This window comes from Octopus sinensis, linkage group LG22 (assembly GCF_006345805.1).
Source record: "Octopus sinensis linkage group LG22, ASM634580v1, whole genome shotgun sequence".
NCBI classification, from domain to species: Eukaryota; Metazoa; Mollusca; class Cephalopoda; order Octopoda; family Octopodidae; genus Octopus; species Octopus sinensis.
This window is the reverse complement of record NC_043018.1, coordinates 11,647,993-11,672,531: the sequence shown is the minus strand read 5'-3', so window position 1 is coordinate 11,672,531 and position 24,539 is coordinate 11,647,993. Positions and strand designations below refer to the sequence as shown.

General features: G+C 35.2%; 1 protein-coding gene across 2 annotated transcripts in view; it reads right to left on the bottom strand.

Moving 5' to 3' along the window:
- Positions 1–281: 281 nt before the first annotated feature.
- Positions 282–24,539, bottom strand: part of LOC115223201 (transmembrane protein 39A-A) — a 53,833-nt gene continuing 29,575 nt past the window's right edge. Inside the window, exons 6-9 of one of the 2 annotated variants that reach the window (XM_029793659.2) lie at positions 18,908–18,937; positions 2,951–3,135; positions 1,974–2,094; positions 282–892 (exon numbers count right to left, since the gene is read on the bottom strand). In XM_029793659.2, the coding sequence (XP_029649519.1) occupies positions 662–892; positions 1,974–2,094; positions 2,951–3,135; positions 18,908–18,937 (567 nt within the window). In that variant the 3' untranslated portion in view covers positions 282–661. The remainder of the gene's footprint in view (positions 893–1,973; positions 2,095–2,950; positions 3,136–18,907; positions 18,938–24,539) is intronic. The other variant, XM_029793660.2, reaches the window with a different exon arrangement.

The following is a 24,539-nucleotide window of genomic DNA, read 5'->3' as shown; positions in this document are numbered from 1 at the left end:
ATTGTCCAAGGGGGAGGGGTGTGGTAATTCAAAGAATTTCTTTTTTTGTGGAGACAAGTGAAAATAGGTAAGGGTTGATGACAGGAAGGCACCTGCCTGTTAACATTTGCTTCCAGAAATTTCCTTTAATGCATACCTCCATGGAAAAAGCAGATATGATGACGATGAGGTAGAATACTGAAGACAAAGCAAAAATCAAAAAGGAGGAAAAGAAAAACAAACTTGTTGACTGAATGCTTTTATTGATTTCTTCATAAAAGAAGTATTAAAAAATATAAATATTTTTGGTCCCTATATCACATATTATTTAGGTTTTTCTTTTATTTAGCAGAGCAGGAAGAAAGGAAAAGATACTGTTTCACATTTCACAACAATCTGTTAAAAGGTTAAAAGTATTGATTTCCTCAGAAGCTCTTTCAAAACCTTTTGTTTGAAACTGGATTGAATTCTCTTGGAAAGAGATATTTTAAAGTTTGAAAAGAAAGAAAAAAAATTGGTAATCAATTCAGCTGCTGGAATTATTTTCTTCCTCAAACAGCTTTTTTCATGACCAGGTGGGAAAAAGAAAACTGAGACAGAGAAGGATTTTCTTTATGACTGGCCAATGTTTCAAGTGGACTTTGTAGATTTCAGATTAGATCACTTTCAAATTGTGGGTTGATTAGTGAGAATTATCGCCCTTCTCTTCCTCATCTTTATATGTGCTAGTCAATATGACTCGGTCGCGGAAGAGTTTGAATAACGTATAATCGCAGCAGAAAAGCATCAATGCTAGTGATACAATGTGGTTCCATTCTGTACAGAGGAGGAGCCGTACAAATTGGTAAATCACCAAAGTGAAAGACAGAAACAGCAAATAATTGGTAATTCTTAACGGCCAGTGGAAAAGAAACTGAAAAATGAAAGAACAGGAAAGAAAGACATAAGTTTATTTTTTCTAGACTGATGTGAACCAATTATACAGTTAAATGATCAATATAATATAATATGCTAAGTGTTTTTGTATATATATGTATATATACTGTTTTTTGTGAGTTAACATTAGCAACTGAAGCCGTTGATTGTGTTCCACTCTATATGATTGGACATATAATATTAGATCAATATCCTGAACAAGATGGGGGTCCAGACGTCAGATGTAAACTAAGTGTGGATGTGCGTGTAGCTTTAACCCTTTAGCTCCTTCAGATTGCTCTGTCAAATGTAATGCTTATTCATTCACATTGTTTTGAATTATCTTGTAACTTCAAGATTTTGATGATGTGTTTATTTAAGTTTAGAATGATATAATAGGGTAGGTGTGGGAAGCCAACCCAGTCAATCTGAACAGAAATAGATAGAATATTTAGGTTGGTGAGCAGCTGACAACAGTCTTACTGAGTGATGCTAAGACACCTTGTCAACAGAAATTTTGATTTACATTTTTAGATTATGAAGTGGCTAATTAGAGACCTACTTGGCACATGGGTTTTAGCCACATCCATACAAACCTAACACTAGTTAATATTACCTGGTTACAAGGCAGCAAGCTGGCAGAATCATTACCATGCTAGACAAAAATGCTTAGAAGTATTTTGCCTCTCTTTACATTCTCAGTTCAAATTTTACCAGAATCGACTGCCTTCCATCTTTTCAGGGGTTGATAAAATAAGCACCAGCTGAACACTGGGGTCGATGTAATCAACTTACCCCCTGTGCCAAAACTGCTGGCCTTGTGCCAAAATTTGAAACCAATATTACCTGGCTACCACTGTTCAAATCAATCAGTGTTCCTACCTGTACACTGAACTAAAAGTAGGGCAGGTGACGAGACGTGAGCCACTAACCTATCAGCTAGTGAGCCCAGTGCTTGCTGAATCAACCATCTGTATGCTCTATAGTTATACCATCTCTATGCTCTGTAGTTATACATTAGCAAAACAGTTTATACATACATAAAAAGGGTAAATGTGTAGAATACAATGACTACTTACATAAAACCGACTGTGCATACTATTACCAGGTTCAGCAGTAATATTAATTCCTTCAGCTCGGAACAAACCTCTGACATGTTTAACTAATACCCCGGGAGGCCACACTTGCAATTCAGACCAACTGGGGGAAAAAATATAAAAAAAACAAAAAATAAAACTAACATTTCATAAGACAACAAAAATATAATTACTTTAAACTTAATTTTTCAATATATTCAATCATCACCCCCCCTCTCTCTCTTTCCTATTTTAAAGGAGCCTCTTGGAACCCCTTTAGACTCTTTAGTCTTGCAAGTTTTGAGAAGAAGCAATCTCTACCACTGTTGGTGCCATGAAAAAAGTACTCATTATACTCTTTAAATTGGCTGGTTTTAGGAAACCCTATCAAAACAGACAGTGGAGCCTAACAGAACCCTCTGTCTTGTCAGATCCTGTTGAACCATCTCCAACCAAAGCATGGAGAACAGATGTTAATGGTGGTGATGATGATGATGATTATATGCATTTATTTTTTACCTCTTTTCTGGTTTATGATAAAACTGAACATTTTTATTGCAATCATTTTCTGAGGTTTTCTTTTGTTTCTTTTTCACCTGAACTCATCATACATACATTTACACCGAGCATTTACATACTATTATTGATAGCTTTATATATACACACACACATGTAAACAAACATATATGCAATGGATATTAGTTTCCATCTACCAAATCCACTCACAAGGCTTTAGTAGTCCCTTGGCTACGGTAGAAGGTATTTGCCTCCAGTGTCACACAATGAGGATAAACCTAAAGCCATGTAGTTGGGAACCAAACTTCTTAACCACACATCATCATCAGCATCTTGAATCAAATTATATTACTTTTTGCAGCTTTTTCTTTCCCTCCTTTTTTCAGCTTAATTTCTTTTACTATTAAATTTTCCCTGAAACTGTTTGGTGCTTATCAATCGAGATTTTATTTAAATATACGTACGGGTTGTATGGTACATGGGCATGACGTCCTTCAACTTTTTGCCAACGTCCCAAATGGAGGGCACATTTGTGTAGGAGATCAAGGTATTGCGGAGGAAGGAAATGGACAATAAGCAGAAGAAATGCACACAACCAAGCCAAGCAGACATGTTGGCCCACCCAATACGTATCATAATACAAAGTATTCTGGAATGATAAAAAGATATAGTATGTGTCATAAAATTAATATCTCATTGATTTTGTTGCAACAAATGAAATAATAAAAGCTTGTTAAAAAAATAAAAAGGATTAGTTAATTAGTATTAAGAGACATCACAGCTTGTCAAAGAACCAGATGATATTTGGCCATATTAAATATCTATAAATATAGAGTTGTAACATCTGACCTACAATTAAGATATTTTTTTTTAATGTTATTCTTGAGACTATGGTTTTTCTCTTACTTGAAAGTGGTATGGCACCAGAACTGTCAATATTTGATACTGTCTAATCAGTCAATTTGGTTGTTTCTTTTGGTTTCAAGTTTTATGAGCAAATGCTCTCAAAAATAATACTGAATTTAATAATACTAGTAATATTAAATAATAATAATAATCTTATGTTATAAAAGAGAAGCTATTTCCATCTATCTGTCTGTAACAACATTTATGTAGAGAGAAGGAAGAGGGGAAGGAATGAGAAGGGGAGATAGGCCCTGTCACAACATATATTTAGAAGAAAGGGAGGAGAAAAAGTTGTTATTGAGTGACTAATACAGAGAGAGAGAGAGAGAGAGAGAGAGAGAGAGAGTGTGTGTGTGACAGATAGGTAGTGTTGTCACCAAAGTAACTGAAAAGGTTTGATTAAAACACAAGAACTTCAAGTGCTAGGATGTCGACAAAACACAGACTTCAACAAAATAATTATTTATATATATATATAATATATATAGTTATTTTGGGGGTAGTGCGTGTGCTTCTGTATGTCTTTCAACATAAAGACAATACAGACTCATTGTTGAGAGAGAGAGAGAGAGAGAGAGCGAGTGTGTGTGTGTGTGAAAGATAGAATTTAAATTTGTTTCAAGAGAAAAAAAGAAACCGGTTGTTGTTGCTCGTATCAATTAGTAGATCATTTTAGTAGGATTCTGCTGAAGAATCTCTTTCATCTTGACTAGGTCATTACCTAGCAACGAGTAATGACTAAAAATAATGATAATCCTTTCTACATTAGGCACAAGGCCCAAAATCTATGGGGGGGGGGGAGGCAGCTAGTCGATTACATCAATCCCAGTACTTGACTGATCCTTATTTTATCAATCCCAAAAGGATGGAAGGCAAAGTCAGCCTTAGTGGCACTGGGACTCAGAATGCATCGACCTGCAAGAAATGTCACTAATCATTCTCTCTGGCATGTTTACAATTCTGCCAATTCATCACCTTAAATAAAAAATAACAATCCTTTGTCCTATAGGCACAAGGCCTGAAATTATAGGGGATGGATCTGGTTGATTATATTGACCCCAGTGTTCAACTGGTACTTATTTTATCAACTCCTAAATGAAGAAAGGCAAAAGTAGTTTTGGTGGAATTTGAACTCATAACTTAAAGACAGATGAAATGCCACTATGCATTTTGTTCACTGTGCTAATAATTTTGCCAGCTTACTGCCTTAAATAATAATAATAATAATAACCCTTTCTACTATGGGCACAAAGCCAGCAATTTTGGGAGTGGGGGCAAGTTGATTACATCGACCCCAGCACTCAGCCGTTACTTATTTTATCGACCCTGAAAGGCAAAGTTGACCTCAGTAGAATTTGAACTCAAAACATAAAAATGGATGAAGTACCCCTATGTCTGGCATGTTAACAATTCTGCCAGCTTGTTATAACAATAACAACAACAACAAAGTACAAGATGAGATACAAAACTCCAAATGACTATATAGATTTGGTCATTCCAATTTCTGAATTTTTTTGGATATAAAAAAAAAAAGACAGGCAATAAAGGAGCCAAAAGGACCTGCAGGATCCACCATTCAAATTTTAAACCATTTCTTCTGAATATATATTTTTTTAAATAACAAAGAATGTGATAATTGTTCTACAATTTAATCAAGTTGACAGTGATGTGTATACAAGTGTGTGTGTGTGTGGAGGGGTGTGTGTGCCTGTGTGACTACACAGACACCGAAATCTGCAAAGCTGAAGGTTTGTATCTAGTCATTAGTACTGCACCACATTACTGAGAAGGATACTATAATCAAGTACCCTACAAAGTACAGGCGATCGATGTTAATGACAGGGACACTACACAGTCAATTGCCAAGATGTGCTTATCAAATGAAAATAGCTCGAGGAAGAAAGGGCCTCAATAGGATGACTTATAAGACATTTTACACAAAAACAAAATCTTCAGCTGTACATTAACAACTAAATGGTGTAGGATCTGGTAAAATGTGTTTGTAGCCAATATTTTGTACCATGTTGTGACAGAGCATAGAACAATTTGAAATAGTGACATACAGTAAAAAATTGTATTTCCTGCTATTAGTTGAAATGTATGGATAATTAAATTGCTAAAATGAGTTTTTAACAAAATTATATTAATTCACAGAATATCAACCTTGCCTTAAATTACATATCTACATTACATTTAGAGTTTTTGGATGTCCAAACATTGTCAGATGTTTCATTCCTGAATGTGAGCATAGTCTCTGCATTGAACTAAGAACCTGGTAATGCATGAACCATATACATGGCCATGTGGGTAAGAACATGATTCACCATAGTTTAAATTAAATACTTCCAGTTTGAATCTAATTTGAGACTATGTATACATCCAGAAATAAGAGACATGATGACAATCTGATTGAAATTTTGCATATGTTGTTCTAAAGATGGTATAAGTTCGAATTTGTTCTGCAATTTTTCTTATATAAGTTTGTCAGGAATTGCACCACGGTTGTCATGGTTATGAACATTTATTTGAAATAAAAAAAAAAAAAACAGAATTAATTTTTTTTTTCAATGATTAAGCATGCAGTTTAACCCTGTGAAAAAATATATTTTGATCAGATCTTAAACTTGTAAAAAAAAAAAAAAAAAAGAATTTTTAAATGCAAGAAATCAAACAAAATATTCATAACTAGGCAATAAATAATAGCAAACAATAATGTAAAAATATAAAAGGGAAAGCAGGAAATACTAAAACAGAATAAAATAAAAAATAAATGCAGGATCAGACTTGGATACAGATTTAAGCAACAAGTGTCTACAAGACTGGTGGAGGGGGGGAAATGAAGAGAACTACAAGAAACAGATGGGAGGCAAGATCGTTGCAAACTGAAATGGCTACAAAATGAAATTAGAATTAAAAACAGTGACAAAGAAAATAATAATAAACAGTCTTGTAATAGGTAGAATAAATCACAGATTCACATGAAATCATTTTCAAATGGATTCTTCCTCAACATGGCTTTTAAATTAATGTTACCTCATATATATGCATAATACATACATATAATATATTCAAGTTTTAGGGATCTGTACAATCTAAGGCAATTAACTTAGTAGCACTTTGTGCGAGTATTTGGTTCACAGAGGAATACCAACAATACTCTATATCCATCAACCAATCAATAGAACAAATAATGCAATATTAATCAGTTAATTCATATTATTAAGCCTCCAGTGAATTTAATAAAATGCTGCACATTTATTGCAGAGTAAAAATATAACAAATGAATAAGGATGGTGTTGACTTTTTAACTATGTTACATGTGTTTCCATGAGAATGGCTATGTATTTGCTTATTAATATATTACACAACAGAACAAAATATTCAGACCATTTTGTCAGACATGTTTGAATTATCAAAATACAATCTGCATAGAGCAACATTCCAAGAAAATGTTAATTAAAGATGGCACTAATAAACATTAGTTGAAGGGATGGGATTAATTTAATATTTAGCTAATCTATGCAAGGTTTTCAAAAAGTTTTCATCTATCTTGGCACACAATCAAGGAGATCTTGTGCCACTGAAACCCAAGTGTCTTTTTGGTCAGCTGGAAGCAGTTTTGGCACAAACTTGGCAGACACGAGTCTCATAACTAATCTGCACATCCTCTGATAATTCACAGATGGTGATTCGATGATTTCCCATCACAGCTGCACACACATCTGCAATGTTTTCCTCAGTTCTGCTGGTTGCAGGTCTCCCAAAACATTCTCAATATTGACATATTCTCAGCCACCTTGGAAACGGCTGAACCACTCGTACACTTGCATGCAGCTCATTCACTCCTCTCCATCCACTTTGGATAGGCCTCTGAGCAGGTATCGCCATGACAACTTTCTCTGTCATGGTCAATGTGATGATCACACGCTACATACTTTCCTTTGAAGCACTGTTGTAAACAGCAGAAGTGAGCACAGTAGTATTCAAGGTCAATTTTGGCCAAGCAGCTTCACTCTGAGCGTTAGCTTCGTTACTATGGCAACAGCCCAAATACTTATTGATACGACCTCATGTATGTGTGTGTGTGTATATATATATATATATGTATATGTATGTGTATATATATATGTGTATGTATATAGTATATTCAAGTAGTTATAAACCACACCTACACATTGCAGTAATCAAAAGTGTGTGGATTGATGTTCTATTTTAATAACGCATACATACTAACTGAAAGTTCTGGTAAATCCTATTTGCAGAATTATGGATTGGAGATTCCATACCTATTATGAATTTATTTATAATATTATTATTATTATTATTATTACTAATATTCACAATGCATTTCTAATACTGTAGTGAAATATACGTAATGTGGAATTAAAAAATATACTAAATTTTCCAGCTTTTGTTTTAATACATACATGTATACAAACACACATACATGCACACACATTAACATATGTACACATAAACATACAGATACACACACACACATCTAATTACATACAAAGCAATATGTTTTTTAAGAAATTAATTATTTGGACATACTTCCAAAAACAAAAAAATATAAGGCTACACATACTTATAAATATTTTTTCAGTAGGTTCAAACACAAACATGTCAATATATGAAAATACAGGGGTTGGACAAAATAATGGAAACACCTTAAAATTTATTTTAATATGGGGTAGGACCACCTTTGGCAGTAATTACAGCTTGAATTCTACAAGCTAGAGACTCATACAAAGTTTGAATTGTTTCCAAAGGAATTTTTGTCCATTCTTCAGCTAAAACAGTCTCCAGTTCTTGTAGCGATGGTGGAGGATATCGACTCCTTGCTTGTTCTTCTAAAATGCACCATAAATGTTCAATAATATTGAAATCTGAGGACTGTGGTGGCCAGATAAGATGTTCAACTTCACTAGAATGTTCCTCGTGCCATTCAGTAACAACTTTAACTGTGTGAATTAGTGCATCATCATCCTGAAAGATTGTGTTTCCCTCTGGAGACAGTTCCGCAACAATAGGATGAATTTGATTAGATAAAATGCTTAAATAGTCTTGACTATTAATTCTGCCATGAAGGGAAACCATTGGGCCAGCTGATTTCCAAGATATAGCCCCCCCTCCAAGCTCATCACACATCCTCCTCCATATTTATAGTTGGAAGAAGGCAGCCTGAGTCAAATGCTTCTTTTGGCTGTCTCCACACATACTAGGGCTGGTGGGTGGAAATAAGGTAAAGGATGACTCATCTAAGAAAATAACATTCTCCCACTGCTCTAGGGATCAATTCTGTAGGTTTTTACTCTGCTCTAAACGCTTTGCAACATTTCTTTTTGAAAGTGATGCTTTTCTAATTGCAGCCCTCCCGTGAAATCCGGCTTTATGCAGCAGCTGGCGGACAGTTTTTGTGGAAACTGGGTTCTCAAGGTGGTCATTAAGCTCTGCAGTAATTTTGGGAGCTGTACTAAATCAATCCCATCACTTCACTTAATGTGTTTGTAAACAACACTGTTTAATAAATATATTCTTGGAATGTTGAGATAAATTTCTCACAGATCAAATTCTATTTTCATAATTCAAATATGACTGAGAGAGTGACCTGGTTATTTTGTTATATTGTGTAATACATGTTAAACACGAATACATAACCGTTGTCATGGAAACGGATGCAACAGAATTGAAAAGTTGAATCTATTCTTACTCATTTATCATATATATATATATATATATATATATATATATATATATATATATATATATATATATATATATGATATATATAAACAATAGCAAAATGCGACAAAGGTTTAATAACCCACATACTGGATCTAGTGAACATTTGCATCTAAATAACAACCAAAGATATGTAAACCGCAATGATAAACACCAATTACGACCAATTTCTTGTAGTAGAAATACTTATGATACAGCTAACACGTCAACAATGCTGGTAAATGGAGGCTGGACTACCTTATATACAAATAACTACAATAAATGCTTGTGCAGAGAAAAATCAAAATGTCCTTTGATGAAGCTGTATGAGTACAAATCTTGTATATAAATGTACTTTGCCCACAAGGGGAGGACCATATGTTTACATTGGGCAGACGGCTGATTCATTTAAGAATCGTTATTGTAAATATGTTGCCAACTTTAATCAACACCTTTGGCAGATTTTGTTTGGCGACTGAAGGAGGATCAAATGAAGTACAACATAACTTGGTCCATTGTAAGGTACACAAAATCATACAATACAATTTCCAGGAGATGCTGTCCCTACTCTGAGGAATCCGTCTATTCTGTAGACTAATGAGAAGATACTTAATAGAATTTCTGAACGACTCTCGAGATGCCAACACACATATAAATGTACTTTTGCACAATGCAGTGGGAATGAATTTTGAGTAAATGTTAACATAATTTAATTTACTTTAAGGTATGGATAACTTAGGTTTACTTTTAACCTCCCAGTTCTTCTAAACATCAAGTAAATAACCAACTGGCTTTGTGATCATGAGTGCACCAAACCTTGCATGTGCATATGCTCACATTTTTGCAGATGGTTGCATGAGCAAGTGTACATGTGCAATGCAGCTTGCCTGAGGGCATTTATACATCCATTGGCATGTAAGAGAACTTTCCGTTTCGCGACCGTTGCCAGCACCACCCCGTTTCGAGTCCGTTGCCAGCCTCGCCTGGCACATAAAAAGCACCATCCGTTCGTGGCCGTTTGCCAGCTCTGTCTGGCACCAGTGCGGGTGGCACGTAAAAAGCACCCACTACACTCACGGAGTGGTTGGCGTTAGGAAGGGCATCCAGCCGTAGAAACACTGCCAGATTTGACTGGGCCTGATGAAGCCTTCTGGCTTCACAGACCCCAGTAGAACCGTCCAACCCATGCTAGCATGGAAAACGGATGCTAAACGATGATGATGATGATGATGATTTCTGAACGGTCCTTTTTAAACTTTTCTCGCTGGATTGTGTGTTATTTCTCCTTTTGCCATCTAGGATTTTAGTTTTGATCTTCTATATCAATGAAGATATTCCCTACATCTAGCTGCGTTTCTTTCTAAAAAATGAGAAGTCACACTGTGGAACTGTTATTTTAAAGAGTTGTAGTTATTTATCGCCCGACTAGATACATCTGCACCACCAAATGTTCTTGAACCAGTTGTTGAGTGTCCCAACCATAAGGGATCGATGCTAGACGTGTCAGAACAATTCTCATGATTACTAATAAATTCTTGTATATTCTGTCTTCCGTCTTTCCTTTGCCAGTTCCTTAGTAGTTAAGGAGCTATCCGAGTAGACAGTTCCTTAGTAGTTAAGGAGCTATCCGAGTAGACAGTTCCTTAGTAGTTAAGGAGCTATCCGAGTAGACAGTTCCTTAGTAGTTAAGGAGCTATCCGAGTAGACAGTTCCTTAGTAGTTAAGGAGCTATCCGAGTAGACAGTTCCTTAGTAGTTAAGGAGCTATCTGAGTAGACAGTTCCTTAGTAGTTAAGGAGCTATCCGAGTAGACAGTTCCTTAGTAGTTAAGGAGCTATCCGAGTAGACAGTTCCTTAGTAGTTAAGGAGCTATCTGAGTAGACAGTTCCTTAGTAGTTAAGGAGCTATCCGAGTAGACAGTTCCTTAGTAGTTAAGGAGCTATCCGAGTAGACAGTTCCTTAGTAGTTAAGGCAATCAGAAGCATGAAGACAGGGAAAGCCCCAGGCCCATCAGGAATCACTGCAGAGATGCTCAAAAGTGTCGGCTATAGCCTAGTCACCCATATAGTTAACCTGGTGATACATGAAGGAGTCATACCCAATGACTGGTGTAGCAGCATAATAGTCAACTGCTACAAAGGTAAAGGTGACGCCCTAGATACAAATAACTACAGAGGTATCAAGCTGTTGGATCAGGTAATGAAGGTTACGGAGAGGGTCATAGCCCAACTGATTAGGGAGAGAGTCAGCTTGGATGAGACGCAGTTTGGTTTTGTGCCAAGGAAAAGCACCACTGATGCCATATTTCTGGTGAGACAGCTACAGGAGAAATACCAAGCCAAAGATAAGCCCATGTACCTGGCTTTCGTTGACATGGAGAAAGCCTTTGACAAGGTCCCCCGATCCCTTATCTGGTGGTCAATGAGGAAACAAGGGATAGATGAATGGTTAGTGAGAGCTGTGCAAGCCATGTACAGAGATGCTGTCAGTAAGGTGAGGGTTGCCAATGAGTACACTAAAGAATTCAGAGTAGAGGTAGGGGTCCACCAAGGTTCAGTCCTCAGCCCCCTCCTATTTATCATAGTCCTCCAGGCAATAATGGAGGAATTCAAAACAGGATGCCCCTGGGAGCTCCTATATGCTGATGACCTTGCTCTAATTGCTGAGTCACTATCAGAACTAGAGGCAAAGTTTCAAGTGTGGAGACAAGGATTAGAATCGAAGGGCCTTAAAATCAACCTAGCTAATACCAAAGTCCTAATATGTAGGAAGGCAGGCAAATCACAAATCCCTTCAGGTAGATGGCCCTGCTCGATCTGTAGAAAAGGTGTAGGTAGAAACTCTATAAGATGCACCAATTGTAAGCTATGGACACATAAGAGGTGCAGCAATATCAAAGGAAGGCTAACTGGGAGGATAGTTTTTGTATATGGCAGATGCTCAGGAGCAATAAACACTGAAAATGTGCAGAGAACAACTTCTGCCACATTCCAGGGAGAAAAACTAAAAGTAGCTGATAGCTTCCGTTACCTAGGTGACCAAGTCAGTAGCGGGGGCGGGTGTACTTAAAGTGTAGCTCCTAGAATAAGAATAGGGCCTCTCGCTCAGAGTAAAAGTTAGACTGTATGACGCATGTGTATGAACAGCCATGCTACATGGCAGTGAAACATGAGCCATGCGTAAGCTTGCAAGGAATGAAGCCAGTATGCTCTGATGGATGTGTAATGTCAGTGTGCATACTCGACAAAGTGTAAGTACCTGGAGAGAAAAGTTGGACCTAAGAAGCATCAGATGTAGTGTACAAGAGAGACGACTGTGCTGGTATGGTCATGTGGATAGCTGTGTGAAAAAGCGCCACACCGTAGCGACTGAGGGAACCTGTGGAAGCGGTAGACCCAGAAAGACCCGGGATGATTGGTGAAGTATGACCTTTGAACATTAGGCCTCACTGAGGCAATGACTAGTGACCGAGACCTTTGAAAATACGCTGGGCTTGAGAAGAGCCGGCAAGCCAAGTGAGACCATAACCCGTGGCCTCTACCAGGGGTGTAACCAGCCCAATTATGCGTACTTTTCCTTCATTGGTCATTAAATTCTGCTTGCGAAAACCTGTTGAGGGAAGTGAAATTGAAATCAAAATCAAATTTGATGACTGGTATCCATGCTAGTATAGCGCTAAGAGCACCATCCGAGTGTGATCATTGCAAGAGCAGCTGAATGGCTTCCATGCTGGTGGCACATAAAAAGAAACTGAATGTGATTGTTATCAGCGTTGCCTTACTGGCACATGAAAAATATTTGAGCGAGGTCGTTGCCAGTTTCGTAGGACTGGCTCCTGTGCAGGTTGCACGTAAAAAAACACCATGAGTGTGGCCGTTGCCAGTACCACCAGCTGGCCCTCGTAACAATGGCACATAAAAGCACCCACTACACTCTCAAAGTGGTTGGCATTAGGAAGGGCATCCAGCAGTAGAAACTCTGCTAGATCAGACTGGAGCTTGGTGCAGCCATCCGGTTCGCCAGTCCTCAGTCAAATCATCCAACCCATGCCACCATGGAAAGCAGATGTTAAACGATGATGATATGGATATATACATATATATACACACACATATTTATATACACATATATATACACACACACACACACATATACACACACACACATATATACATACACACACACACATATATACATACACACACACACATATATACATACACACACACACACACACACATATATATATATATACAGGTGTATATATATGGATATATATATATATACATATATATATGGTGATGATGATATATATGGATATATCGCTATACTTGCATATGTCTTCACACAGACGTGTATATTCTGACAAGTTGCTTCTTAAAATTTGCACCTCTCTTGAACAATAAACACAGAGCTAAATGTGCAAAGCCGTTTATTTTCTCCTTTCGATTTTTAATGTTTTTAATGTTTATTTTAGCGGGTTACCAAACTCTCAGCTTGGTCACCCAGCTAAAACGGTAATGACAGATTTTAAGTTTGCTTGACATTTAATATGTGTGAAAATTTCGATGCTCCATATCAAAGGTTCCGACAAGAATAGGCAGAAAATCAGAGCTTGAGACAAGAAGACACTTTCGACCAATGAGAATTCTGTTTACACAATCAATTTGATCGGTCACCTTCCTATGCTGGTTGAGTATAGTGTCATCCAAGCTGATGTTTATTGGTAATGAAGCTTATTTTGCAATACTTGAGCATATTTATCAGCTTTGTTTGAAAGAATTATCAACAACTTTTTACTGTGATCATGATTTGAGAAGACATACAGAAGTATGCCAAAGATGGGACATAATCTCTTGTGGGTAAGAAATGTAATATAAAGTTTATTGTAAACGGCACAAATACTTTATAATTCAATAGCTTTCAATGTGATACCTGTTAAACTAAATTTTTGTATTTGATGAAAATTTAATAAAATCTAATCATCAGTAAGTGAAATTATGCTAAATACTACTAAACTGAAAACCTTTTCCCCTCGGCCATATCAGCAATTCTGAAAACTTGGGTGCAAATCTTACACGAGTAGAAGCCTTTTATAAAAATTTTTATCCTCAAAAATCACCAGTGTAAATTACACAGTTGTACAAATTACATGGGTTTTTACAGTATATATAAAAATTATAGGGAGAATTCTCAAAAAAACAAAAGACAAAGACAGGTGGTGTAGACCACAAAAGATGTTTTAGTTTAACGGTCGGGAAGTGAAAAAGTCTTTAATGTTTCGAGCCTACACTTTTCCACAGAAAGGAACAGAAAAAGAAACAAGGAGATGCATATATATCTATGTAAAAATTATATATACATATATTTAAAAAAATTCAAAATGAAGAAGTACTGATGAACAACAATTGACTGACATCAGTAACATATACCAGTAGTGTAATGGATACTTCTATCCCTTAGATGGTTATTTTAACCCCTAACTCAACTAACCTTTCATTTATATGCATATATGAAAATTATATATACCTGTATAAAATTTGTGTGTGCATATATATATATATATATATATAAAAATTATATATATATATATAAAAATTATATATATATTTTTCTATATATACAATTTATATATATATATATATATTCACATGTAAATATATATAAATTATAGGCACAGGGGTGGCAGTGTGGTAACTACCTTCCTTACCAACTACATGAATCTAGTTTCAGTCCCGCTGTGTGGCACCATGAGCAAGTGCCTTCTAATATAACCTCAGGCCGACCAAAAGTTTGTGAGTAGGTGATTGGATTTGGTAGATGGTTACTGGAAGAAGCCTGTTGTATATGTATGTGTGTGTGTGACCCCCACCATTGCTTCACAAATCACGCTGGTCCCCGTCAAAAGCGACCGATAGAATAAGTAGTAGGCTTACAAAGAATTAGTTCTGGGATTAATTTCTTTGACTACAGGCAGTGCTCCAGCATTGCAGCAGTCAAATGACTGAAACAAGTAAAAGAATATAGATATTCACACACACACATTTATATATACATATATATATATATATATACTAGCACTATGACCTGGCGTTGCCGGGTCATAGTACAAGTGCATGCATATACAGCTGTGTGCGTGCGCACATACACGCGAGTACTGTCCAAATCTCGAACCAATCACACACAGCTAGCTGGTATTCGATTGGCGTATCAAGTTTCTGGCATTTTGATTCGGTTTTGGATAGAAAATTCACAAAAAAGTCACTTCTATTGATTTTTTAATGGCTTTGCAGGGAGACTGGGGAAATGTAAAGACATGCACAACCACCCTTGGACAGTTTTAAATGACCATAGAAAGTGCGACCCCTCTAACTGAAAGATTGTGGATTTGTATAAAGGACACACACACAGACATTTTGCCGTTTATATATATATTAATATAACATAATATATATATATATTATATATATATATATTGTATTACATATAGATTATATTATATATTAATATATAATATATATTATAATAATATTATATTATATTATAAGTGGGTTAATCATTCTTTAAGAGTACCAGGGTGTATAAATAACAAGAAAACTGCATGTCAGACAGTGGTAGCCAAGGGAACCACCTCCAAGGAAACACAAATAGTAAGTCGTGTTCCACAGGGTACTGTCTCAGAGCCACTGCTGTTCATAGCAGCACTCTTAGACATGCCCTCAGCTATCTGAGAAGGCCTTGTACCAAACTTTGGCATTGAAAGTTACTCAAACTGCAGAACAGGGCACCACTGCATAGTGCTAAAGATTCCAGCATAGCCATCAAAATACAGGACCAGATACTGTAACAGCTTGGGCTTTAAGGGCCCACAGTTCTTCAATATCCTTCCCAAATGCCTGAGAGACCTGCACGGTGTGGATGTGTCTCTAAAACAAAACTGGATCTCTTCCTGTCAAGAGTTCCAGACGAGTCTACCTCACAGCAGGAAACACAGATGAGGGCAGCAGCATCCAACTCTCACATTGATGAAATGCCACATATCTGAGGAAGTTTTAAATAATTGTGTAGCTCAGTCAGTAGTGGTGCTCCAGCATGACCGCAGCTTTGAAGCTGAAGCATTGTAAAGAATTATAAATATTATATATATATATATATATATATAATATATATATATATATATATATATATATATATATATATATAGGTGCCCGCGTGGCTGTGTGGTAAGAAGCTTACTTCCCAACCACATGGTTCTGAGTTCAGTCCCACTCTAGCCTCGGGCTGACCAAAGACTTGTGAATGGATTTGGTAGACGGAAACTGAAAGAAGCCAGTTGTATATATGTGTGTGTGTGTATTTATGTGTCTGCGTTTATGTCCCCGGTTCGGCAAAAAAGACCAATAGAATAATTACTAGGCTTACAAAGAATAAGTCTTGGGGTCGATTTGCTCAACTAATGCAGTGCTCCAGCATGGCCACAATCAAATGAGTGAAACAAGTAAAAAAGAATATAAATTATATATATATAAATACACACGCACACATAAGGTATAACATACATTTTTAGACACATATATAATGTATATATATTTAGACGTATATAAGTTATATATATAAGATATATATCTTTAGACATATCTATAAGGTATATATATAACATATTGAGACAGGTATGTAATGTACATATATAACACACACACACATATATATAAATATTTAAACAGATATACAAGGTATGTGCATAATATGTATTATATATTTACATAGCTCACATAGGAGGACAAAGTGTGCAGATATGGAACAACGAGTGTAATTAAATCTAAATCGTCCCAAAGCACAAAGGGAAGCTGGATGGGAAGTCAACGAAAATCGTTAAGCATAAAGAATGCTATTCTAACCCAGGAACTAAAGTTTGGTAGATTTAGAAGAAATGATTAACGAATCTTTTTCTTTTTTAGGCATTCATAAATTATATTGTATTATATAAAACTGTAACTGTTACATATCTGAGAAACCTCATTATAGTGTGTCCATATACACTACCACTAACAGTATATTTTGTAATTCTCTACAGGAGCCCTACTTTTCATACATATAGACGTATCCCAAGGTTATCAATGAACCTAGAAACTTAAGGTTTTGATAATGTTAATTACTTAATAATCATCAAACAGTCTAAATGAAATATATATCATTAACCCTTCACCACATTTCATTTGAGTTACATATTCACTTTGGCACAGATGATATGGCTGCATATTTCAAAAGTTTGTGTTACTACCATATAGCATCAGGGCAACTTGAATAAACGTCTTTCATTGTCTTCGGTTGACTCATACAATGTGAGTGAAATTCCGTAGATGGAACTGCATAGAAGTCTATCATATATAGTTCTGAGCAAGATATTTAACTGCATCCAAGGCGAGACTCCAGCTTGGGAGTTCAGGAGTATTGGGGAGTGTGGAGTTAGTCCTTAATCATTACTACTGCCTGTTCCACTCTGAGGTGATGACAGTACTTGTCAACAACCTCAGTTATGGGTCAAATAGCAGAAGAGAGATGGCCCCTAGACATGTCGTACAGGTCCACCAGAATATGGACATGCCCTGATGTCACATGAACCAGTCCCCCTGCCTAAAGGTTAAACAATTCTTGAGGTTCAAAGGTAAGCTTGGGAAAGCAGGAGAATAGACAGCGAATAAACCAGCAGATAACAGGAAAACTAGTGCTTGATATTTCCCAAGAAAAATCATGAATCTCCAGACATTGGCATGGCAGGCCATAATTGCCAACACAAATGGATATGTGTGTGTGTGTGTGTACAATGTATGCATTCATGTTTGTATGCTTGCATCTGTCTAAGGAATCACTGTTGCTTATATCTGATCTTTTAATAATGTCCTGTAAATTAGCAGTTCAACAAAGAGATTGATAAAATAAATATCAGGCTGAAATAATTACTGGTGGTGGGGTTGATATGATCAAGCAAAACCCTCAACTCCAGTTCCTCTACATTCCTGCTGCCTCTTTCCCATCTTCCATGCACTGCATAATAATTAGCTTTGGTGTTATCTATTGCAACCATTGACACCAATTTTGATGTCAGTGGACAGAAGTATGGCTTTGTGGTTAACAAGTTTGCTTCACAGCTACAACGAATATCAAACTACCATAGAAAAAAAACGTTTATTATTAGAGTTTCATAACTGAAGATATGTTGAAATTAGCTGCAGGATTTCTTCAAAGGAAAAAAGGAATCTGTGTAACCAATTTCTCAGAATTTTTATTAGTAGGTTATACAATAAGTGACCAAAATATTATATTCAAAACAGTAAAAAAAAAAAAAAAAATGAAACAAAAGAATAGAATGATTCTATAAAAATTTTCATAATCTTTAAAACAAATGCTTTTATTTGTGGGTAGAAGTGAAATGAGTAATATTTTAATTATTTTCATCATTTCAAAACTACAACTGGTATTTTGAAAGACCTCCAACATTTAATATTCTTTGAACATGACTTTCTTTCTTTTTTTTATTAAATAAAAACAAATGCACTATATTGTTTTGTAATAACAAATGACAATATGACAACAGTCGTTAAAATGTGTGTGAGCCAGTAACAAAAAGAAACAATTAATTAAAAAAAAATATTGATGAATATAACATAAAAAAGAAAAAAAAGAAAAAAAATTAACAAAAACAAATCCAACCAAAAAAAGTATGACCATAATTGAGACAATGTCTACAGCAAGTTGAGGCAGCAAAACAGTTAAAGAGGTATGTGGACTTACCCAACAGGAGTCACAATTGTTCTGCACATGCTAGGGGGGAGCAAGAAAGAATAGAAAAGAAAAAGAAAAAAAAAAAGAAAAAAAGAAAACAATCAAAGTTAGTGACTGCATAGGAACTCACTGACGAACAGACGACGACGAAGACGATAGGCTTAACTCTCTCATTACTATTGTCTTTAGTAGCTGGGTCGCTCCCTTGGGGAAGGGGTTCCTTGAAATGATGGAAAGAAAAGCAGTGCCAAAGAGAAGAGCAGGGCACTCCTTTAGGTATGGCACTGATGGGTTAAATTTGTCTTTGGCACATCCTCTAATAATTCAATAAATATCTGTTACGTAACTTGTCTTGCTGTGAAATTAGGCCCAAGACAGCCATCTTGGTCATTTGGATGAAAACTGCATTGACCCCTTTCAGTGTCATTTAACAATTCATCAGGATTCAATTAACTGCCCTTCTCCCAAACTGCCGATAATAGCAGCTGAAGGTTATGTTTTTGAAAACTTAAGTATGTGCCTAAGCATAGAAGACTAATGGGCTGGAATCAATAATTTCTACCTTCCATTATAGTGTGTATGTGTGTGTGTTTATGGCAGGGATGAGTGGGAGATAGTTTGGACTTTACAGACAGCAAGCACTGTGGAAAGAACAAAAGTCAACAAAGCCCCACTTCACACATGACTCACAAACACTTGTGGAAGTGAAAGTAAAATTCATTTTCGAAGCTCACTGTATTCTATAGTCTCATTCCCCAACTGTAGCTATTTTCTTCTTCAAGTGACCACAAGCAAGATTATGTGTCCCAATGCTGCACCAGGAATCACTGTCCTCCATTAGCTTTGGTAGATCCTCACTTTCGTTCATCTGCAAATAAACATCTCTTTTAGGGTGTGGAAATCTCCAATATGGCCTGTCTATTCAACATGAAAGCAGTGGCCTGTAAAATCTGTCCCGCACTGAGCAATAATAATAGAACGAGAGGTGAAATGTGTAGATAAATCTCATCATTGGTGTTGTGCTCATACTGAGATGTTTTGAGCCCCTGTGAGAAACCTAGTGTATGTATTGTTAAGTCTTGAAACTCCTTTTTGTAGCTACATCAACTTATTAAAAACCATTGAGGGAACCATGATGATGATAACAAGCTATGGCATAAACCACTTCACACTTCCTTCAAATATTGGGGGAAAAGGGTAGTGTTAAAGAGAAGGATGTAGTTGATTTAAGCATAATATTGACAGATCAAGTTTGTCTTGGGTACCATCTGCTTAACCCTTCTGATACCAACCCACCTGCAACTGCTATTTCTATGTTGCAAACTTCCTGCTTTAAAGAGGTCTAAATTAAAACTTTCCATCAAAATTTCATCGTAATTTATATTGGAAACACCAACTTAATAACGACTGACTTATTTTGCTATATTCTTCATTATTTAAAAAATTAATTGAAGTAATAGCAGCATATTTCAATGGGAATATGGTAACTAAAAACTTAATAGTTAATTTGGTCATACAATCCATCAAAAGAACAAAGATTACAAAAACTCACAAGAAATGCGCATGCATGACTGTGCAAACGTGCACACACATGCACACTTGTAAGTAGAATTTGTTTTTTTCTAAATTCAAAGGTAACAACGCACAGTTTTGATTCCCAATAGTTACAATTTCGGCTCTTATCCTCTTCATGGATACTATTAACAAAGCCCAACATCAATTTGTCGTGGCTGCTTAGCCCTAACTAAGCCTTACTCAAGCAGATCCATAATCAAAGATATTCTGACCATTCCATGTTTTTGTATATCAAGGACAAAATTGTTCAGCGAGTCCTTATATTTTTAAAAAAGATCAAGTGTGATCTGAGGAAGATTTGGCTGTTAATTCTAGCAAACTGAGTAACTACATTGAGGTATCTTTGGTTTTCTCATTCATTTCACTTAATGTCAGGCTGTGGAAAAGAGGCAGTGTGAAAAGGAGAAGGGAAGAGTTGTTTTAGTGAAATAACTGCTATGTTCAATCTGTCTTGAATACTATTTGTATAATTAGTCTGGTCCCATTCTTCAGCCGGTAAAACTAACAGTGAAAAGGAAGTCCACAGATAGCATATTCAAACACACATGGAAAATGTGTATTTTCTAAGTTCTCAAGAAAACATACAGTTTCCATCCAAAATTGATAGCTATTTTCAACTTGTCATATTTGTTATTGACAAAAATATAGAATAACAAAATAGTACTTAGTTTTTGTATTTGGTTTGCAAAATTCTTGATATGTATTTGTGTGGTGAAACATTTTGTTGTGTCTTGGGAAAGTCATAATGCCAACAAATCAAAATAGTACATGCCATGCACAATTACCATTTCATTCTTTCTACGGGAAAAGGTGGAAGGGAAGACATAAGTTGCTTTTGACAGGTTAAAATTGCCTTGCACACCATCTGCTTAATAATTAGAGAATTTGATCCTACAACTATTAAAAAGAAATTCAATCACAAGAGCCCTAACAGGTCAACACATACATAAATGTGGTGGTAAAATTTACTTTCTAAGTTGTAAGGTAAATAAGGGTTGGCATCGGGACCTATACTGTTCAGGTCCTATTTGACTATTAGTGTCATTAAGAATTTAGTTGATAACACATATGGCTTCAAGTTCAGATCCACTGCATGGCAACTTGGGTGAGTGCATTCTACTATATCCTTGGTTTGACAGATCCCTGCAGGTGAATTTGGTAGACAGAAAGTGAAATAAGCCCATTCTGTGTGTGAATGTGTGTGTATCACTATAATAGTTTTAGTCACTGGATTGTGGTCATGCTGGAGCACATATATAAACATATAAACACATACATACATTCATATATATATATACACATTATATATATATACACACACACACATATATATATACATATATACATATACATATATATATATATATACATATACATATATATATCATATATCATCATCATCATCATCATTTAACGTCCGCTTTCCATGCTAGCATGAGTTGGACGGTTCAACAGGGGTCTGGGGAGCCCGAAGGCTGCACCAGGCCAGTCAGATCTGGCAGTGTTTCTACAGCTGGATGCCCTTCCTAACGCCAACCACTGTATATATATATACATATATATATATACATATATATATATATACATATACATATATATACATATACATATATATACATATATATACATATACATATACATTATATACATATACATATATATACATATATAACATACATATACATATACATATATATCATATACATATATATACATATACATATATTACATATACATATATATACATATACATATATATACATATACATATATATATATAATAGATATATTACCTATATAATACATATACATATATATATATATATATACATATATATATACATACATATATATATACATAATATATATATATATATATATATTACACCTATATATAATATATACATATACATACATATATACCATTATATGTATACACAATATATATATATACACATATATATATATAACATATACATATATATATATACAACATATATATATATACACATATATATGTATACACATATATGTGTACACAATATATTACACATACATATATATAGATAACACACATATATATATACACATATATATATACACTATATATATAATACACATATATATGTATACACAATTATATATTTATACACACATATTATATATACACACATATATATATACACATATATATATACCCATATATATATATACACATATATATATATACATATATATATACATATATATATTACACATATATATATATACACATAGATATATATAACACATATATATACACATATATATACAGATATATATATACACATATATATATATACACATATATATATATACATATATATACACAGATATATATATACATATATATATTACATATATATACATATATATATATACAATATATATATATACATATACATATATATATATACATATATATATATATATATATATAATCATATATACACATATATATATATATATATAGCAATATACACATATAATATATATATATATATATATACATATATATATACATATAATTATATACATATATATATACACATATATATATATACATATATATAATACACATTATATAATATATAATACATATATATATATATATATAATATATACATATATATATATATATATATATATACATATATATATATATATATATCATATACATATATACATATATATATATATATATATACATATACATATATATATATATACATATATAATATATATATACATATATATATATACATATATATATATATATATATAATATATATATATACATATACATATATATATACATATATGATTTGATTTGATTTTGATTTTTCCAGTTTCAGCTAATGAGCTGTGGCCATGCTGGGGCACCGCCATTTGTTTGCTACACGGTTTTACCTCACGGATGCTTTTTAGCAAACGCCATCGATGCATGAGAGAGTTCGATGCAGCTGCCCTCATCTGCACCTCCTCCGTGAAGTTGGTTCATCCGGGACACCTGACAGGAAGAGATCCAGTCCTACTTTAAAGACATCCGCATCTACACCATGCAGGTCCCTCAGGTTCTTCGGGAGGATATTGAAGAGCCGTGGGCCTCTGAAGCCCAGACTATCAGGATATCTTGTCTTACATCTTGATGGCAAATTTGGAGTCCTTGGTACTACGCAGTGGCGTCCGGTTCTGGCATTTGTGTGACTCTCGATGCCAAAGTCTGGGACAAGACCTTCCAGGATCTTCCAGATATATATTATGGCATATCTTTCTCGTCTACGCTCCAGGGAATAGAGCTTTAATCTCTTGAGTCTTTCCCAGTAGCTTACATTCTGCATAGAGGCTATCTTCTTCGTGTAGCTTCGTTGGATCACCTCAAGTTCAGTGATCAACTTGACACTGGATGGTGACCATAGCTGAGAGCAATAGTCAAAGTGGCTTAGGACAAGTGTCTTCCAGAGGACCATCATGGTTTCTTGTTCTCTTGTTCTAAAGGTTCTAAGAATCCAGCCAGCCAGCCGTCTACATTTCATTGTCAGTTTAGCAACATGTACATGAAAGGTCGCGTCCTCACTCATGTGAATACCCAGGTCACGCACTGATTGTGCCTCTGGGATTGCAATCCTCCCGGTCCAGTCTATTCATTGGGTATTGCATTCAGTTTTGCATGCTGATAGTATAAGCTTGAAACTTTCAGCATTGAACTGCATGCTATTCTTTTCAGCTCACTTGTATATTTCGTCCAGCTCACATTGCAGTGCTTAGTGTCCTCAGGGTTCTGTATTGCCTGTGAACTTTTGTATCATCTGCATAACTTGTGATCGTGGCTCTCTGCGTGGCTGAGGGCATGTCTGAGAGGGCCATTATGAACAGTAGTGGTCCCAAAACAGTGCCCTGCGGAACACCGCTCACTATTTGCGTGCTAATGGAAGTGGCCCCATTGGCTGCTACCACCTGACTTCTATTCTTCAGAAAGTCATGGAGCCATTCTCCTAGTTTTCCAACTATGCCAAGAGATCACGCA